We start from the raw sequence: 5,321 nt of genomic DNA, 5'->3' as shown, positions 1-5,321 counted from the left end.
GGGGACTCAGAGTTGTTCTCCCCTTCTCCATTTTATTCTCACAAAAATTCTGTGAGGTTGGTTAGATTGAGAGCATGTAGAATCATAGAATCATAGAGTTGGAAGAGATCCCAAGGGCCATCAAGTCCAACCCCCTGCCATGCAGGAAGAAACTATCAAAGCACTCCTGACATATGTTCATCCAGCCTCTGTTTAAAAACCTCCAAAGAAGGAGACTCCACCACTCTCCGAGGCTGTGAATTTCACTGTCAAACAGCCCTGACAGTCAGGAAGTTCTTCCTGATGTTTAGGTGGAACCTCTTTTCCTGCACCTTGAATCCATTACTCTGCATCCTATTCTCTGAGGCAGCAGAAAACAAGCTTGCTCCCTCTTCAACATGGCATCCCTTCAAATATTTAAACATAGCTATCATGTCCCCCCTTAACCTTCGCTTCTCCTGACTGAACATCCCCGGCTCCCTAAGCCTCTCTTCGTCGGGCATGTGGTCGGGCTAAGATCACCCAAAATGCTTCCATGGTTTCACAAGTCCAACAGGCTTGTGCAGCTGGCCCGGTGCTAGCCCTGTGCAGCTGGCCAGTGGGGAATTGAAAGTGAATGGACATTAGCTGCTTGGGCTATTGAACCTATTCAGAAGAGGTAGGTGCTAACATCCACAGGGGTAGATATGGGCCCGTTTGCATGGGTATTGCATGGGTACCCTTCTATCTTGTATCCTAAAGAAATTTAGCTGATACAATTGGATCCTCAACAGAGGGTCAATCACTTGAGAGCCAGCGTGGTGTAGTGGTTAACAGCAGGTGGATTCTAATCTGGAGAACTGGGTTTGATTCCCTACTCCTCCCCCTGAGTGGCGGAGGCTTATCTGGGGAGCCAGATGTGTTTCCACACTCCTGCATTCCTGCTGGGTGACCTTGGGCTAGTCACAGTTCTTCGGAACTCTCTCAGCCCACCTGCCTCACAGAGTGTCTGTTGTGGGGAGAGGAAGGGAAAGGCGCTTGTAAGCCCCTTTGAGTCTCCTTTCAGGAGAGAAAGGTGGGGTATAAATCCAAACTCTTCTTCTTGCTTGCTTGCTTCTTCTTCCCTTCTTGCACACATAAGGACGCATAGAGCCTTCTGGATCAGACCAGTGGCCCATCTAATCTACCATACTGTTTCACCCAGCAGCCAACCAATTACCCCGGAGGGCAAAGCAAGCAGGGAGTAGAGGCTGAGGCCTTCCCCTGCTGCTGCCTCCCAGCACTAAGACCTCCGTAGAGGGGGCCTCCTTCCGTTTCTTTCTGTCCTCGCTGCACGTCTCCCTGTTGGCAAATACATTTTCCTTTACGACCGATCTAACAAGCTGTGAATCCATTGCCCTCTGTGGCTATTCTTGCTTATGTGCTATTTTCTGCTCCTCTGCCCTGGGTTCTGTTTCCGTGACTTTCTTTTAATACCGTTAAAGTCCCTCCTGGGTGAGGTTTGTCATCTTCTGTGGCAGCGCAACGCGAAGCAGATCCCCTCTCCAGCCGTATTAGAAATAATAACAAGACAAGATTGCTTCCCGTGTTGCCTCTTTGTCCAAAGAACTAGGCAAGCCCCGGCCGTATTCCCCCGCGTCGGAGAAGAAGCCGCACACGCTGAGCGTGCTGTTTCTAAACACGCTGGGACAAAAATTACTGCGGGGCCTGAAAGATTAGATTGTCAGACTCTGTGTATGTCAAAACCTTCCCAGCACGTTTGGGCTTTGCCGGGCAACCGCACCGGCTGGCTGGCGACGCGCGCATGTATAAAATTCCTATAAACCGAGCAGGAATCAATGTAAACCGTATGTGCGAGTGACTGTGAAGCTGCTGCGCCGTTAAAAAGAATCAGAGACATAAAAAACAGACCAAAGGTTCATAGATGCAAGCTTTTTGCTCATTACAGGAGTTAGCCCAGGGGTCTGCAAGCTGTGGCTCTCCAGATGTTCATGGACTACAATTCCCATCAGCCCCTGCCAGCATGCAGCAGTGGCATAGGAGGTTAAGAGCAGGTGCACTCTGATCTGGAGGAACCAGGTTTGATTCCCCGCTGTGACGCTTGAGCTGTGGAGGCTTCTCTGGGGAACTAGATTGGCCTGTGCACTCCCACACACACCAGCTGGGTGACCTTGGGCTAGTCACAGCTTCTCGGAGCTCTCTCATCCCCACCTACCTCACAGGGTGTTTGTTGTGAGGGGGGAAGGGCAAGGAGATTGTAAGCCCCTTTGAGTCTCCTGCAGGAGAGAAAGGCGGGATATAAATCCAAACTCTTCTTCTTCTTCTTCCATGAACATCTGGAGAGCCACAGGTTGCAGACCCCTGAATGAGTTAGATGCTTCACAGAAGCTCATAAGCTGCCGCTACCTTTTTTGTTTGTCCCCAGTATGAAGGGATACTGCATCTGAACAAAGAGGTTCCTTTGAGTGGCCCTGTTTTATAAACCTTGATAGACATGGACTTTCCACACATGGGTTCCCCCCCATTAGTTCTGGTCCCATACTGCTTCAGTTTACTCCACACACCCCCACCCCCGATTTCTGTATGCAATTTTTGCTTCAGTTGCTTCGGGAGCGGGGGAGTTCCAGGGTTTTTGACTCCGGACTTTTTCTGTGGGTTGGCTTTTTCCTGTCGCTGAACGTTTCTGCTTATTGGCATTGTCCCACTCATTTCCACCCACCTCGATCCCACTTTTCAACTATTGGACGGCCGCCACCTTAAGAACCACTCCTTCTGCTCCATCACTCAACACCAGTGTTTTTGGTTTTCATTCCCCACCCCCCATTTTTGTAAGGCCAAAATATCACTAAATTGATAAGAGATGTTTTCTATCAATATGGTGATATCTTGGTAGCTTAAACAGGTTCTCTGATTTCATAGCTTTCCTTTAAGAAAAGTTACGAGCCATTCCCCTTGCAGTGGGATCTTAACGAAGGGCTTCAGAAGGCTACGTTTCCACCTTACCCATTTCTCCTTTTAGCTGACTCTCAGCTGCTCTCAACACATCAACACTTCTTTGCACATACTCAGTTCTCACTTGCTGGGATTTTTCCCCCTTCTGGTTATCTTGCCGTGTAATATTTCTATGTGTGAGTGTACCAAGAAGACGACGAAGAGTTTGGATTTATAGCCCCCCTTTCTCTCCTGTAAGGAGACTCAAAGGGGCTTACAATCACCTTTCCCTTCCCCCCCACAATGAACACCCTGCGAGGTAGGTGGGGCCGTGAGAGCTCGGAAGAAATGTGACTAGCCAAGGGTCACCCTGCTGGCATGTGTTGGAGTACACAGGCTAATCTGGTTCCCCCAGATAAGCCTCCACAGCTCAAGTGGCAGAGTGGGGAATCAAACTCGGTTCCTCCAGATTAGAGTGCACCTGCTCTTCACCACTACACCATGCTGGCTCTCCCCTTTAAGGCCCCTTAAAAGGTGGAATCTTTCACTGTGTGGGCAGTCTGGCATTGTTACTTCTATGATAAACAAAAGTCAACTACGTTACATTAAAAAAAAAGATGATGTGTTCTCTATAGACGGATTTTCGGGAGTAGCTTTTTTTAATGTTGAAAGAAATGTGCCGTTCATGTTTCCCATATTTTCGGTTGTCAGCTCCCATTCGTCTCAGAGCGTCACAGCTGTCTCCTGCCGCAAATAACTTATTCCCTTTTTCCCAGTTGGCTGCGAATGGGCTCTTGCCTCAGCTCCTATTCTATTTTTATTTGACCTGAAGCCAATTGCTAATATTCCTGCGGACAAAAATGGACCTGGCACGACTGCTGCTCCCTTTCACTGGCCTGCTGAAATATCTCCTGGTGGCTTCCCTCCCAGACATTAGGCCCTTCCCCGTTGGACTTGATTTATGCACGCCTTTTTCACTTTGGTCTTGGATCAGTTCCTGACAGATCCTCATGTTTCAAAAATGAAGCCCAAGCGGTGGCCAGAGCTAATTTGGCTAGGTTATAAAGCATAATTTCATGTTTGCTCAGAAAAGAGAGGCGGAGCGTGTAAATTAGGAATCCATTGATGCTCGCCTGATCCTCAAAGCCAGCTTTGTGTAGGTGCTGGCTTTCTTTCCCACCCACCTTTTCTTTGGCCCATACCTTGCTTTTCTTCCATTATGGAACAAAAGCCAGAGCATGCATCTCTGGTGTCCACAAGACCTCCTGCTCTTGCGTTGATCTTGGAGTCATGGAATCATAGAGTTGGAAGAGACCGCAAGGGCCATCAAGTCCAACCCCCTGCCATGCAGGAACACACAATCAAAGCACTCCTGACAGATGGCCATCCAGCCTCTGTTAAAAAAACCAAAGAAGAAGACTCCACCACTCTCTGAGGCACTGAATTCCACTGTCGGAACAGCCTTGACTGTCAGAAAGTTCTTCCTAATGTTTAGGTGGGATCTCTTTTCCTGCCCCTTGAATCCATTACTCCATGTCCCAGTCTCTGAGGCTGCAGAAAACAAGCTTGCTCCCTCTTCGACATGGCATCCCTTCAAATATTTAACATAGCTATCATGTCTCCCCTTAGACCAGATCCAGATGTCTTTCCTTTGAGCAGTATGGCTGCCCCCTGTCCCCTTCAGCTGTGTCCCGAAGCCCACTTGCTGAAATTGAACCCGTCAGCACTGTCCTATAGCAGAAGTTGGCCAACCTTTTCACAAGTCCCCTTTCAGAGAGAGAGAGTGTGTCTCAGCACTGTTCGAACCCACTCCCTCCAAACCAGGAGACGTCATTCATCACCTGTCTCTCCGTCTTCTTGTCTTGCCTTGGAGAAAGGGCACGAACTTACTATCTAAGATAATGACTACTGGGAAATCATAGAGTAGCTTTCTTACCTACCAATTGTAGGTTATGGAATCTTGCCACTGGAGTTACCATTGGCATCACCCCGACAGTGCCTGGGTGCAACTTAAAATATATATTTGCTTTGGAGGGCCTTTGAATTTAATTGATCGCAGTTGTCTTCAGGTTTTGTTCTGTTAAGATTTTTAGCATAATTCTTGATCCTAAGGATAGTTCATTATTGTTGTATGCATATATAATACATATGTATGTATATGTATGTAAGTGTATGTAAGTGTATACACACAGACACATATATACATTGAATAGAATAGAATCTTTATTGGCCAAGTGTGATTGGACACACAAGGAATTTGTCTCCGGTGCATATGCTCTCAGTGTACATAAAAGAAAATACATTTGTCAAGAATCATAAGGTACAGCACTTAATGATTGTCATATAGGTCTAGTAAGCAATCAGGAAACAATCAATAGTAATAAAAACATAAAATGTAAAATCATGAAATAAAATGAAATGTCAGCACAGGC

At 47.3% G+C, this 5,321-nt stretch overlaps 1 protein-coding gene across 1 annotated transcript in view; it reads right to left on the bottom strand.

Moving 5' to 3' along the window:
• Positions 1-1,173: 1,173 nt before the first annotated feature.
• The window catches only part of IQCK (IQ motif containing K), an 18,497-nt gene continuing 14,349 nt past the window's right edge, over positions 1,174-5,321 (bottom strand). Inside the window, exon 5 of the mRNA XM_048494187.1 lies at positions 1,174-1,299. Within this exon, the coding sequence (XP_048350144.1) occupies positions 1,174-1,299 (126 nt within the window). The remainder of the gene's footprint in view (positions 1,300-5,321) is intronic.

This window comes from Sphaerodactylus townsendi, linkage group LG04 (assembly GCF_021028975.2).
Source record: "Sphaerodactylus townsendi isolate TG3544 linkage group LG04, MPM_Stown_v2.3, whole genome shotgun sequence".
NCBI classification, from domain to species: Eukaryota; Metazoa; Chordata; class Lepidosauria; order Squamata; family Sphaerodactylidae; genus Sphaerodactylus; species Sphaerodactylus townsendi.
This window is presented reverse-complemented; position numbering and strand designations above follow the sequence as displayed.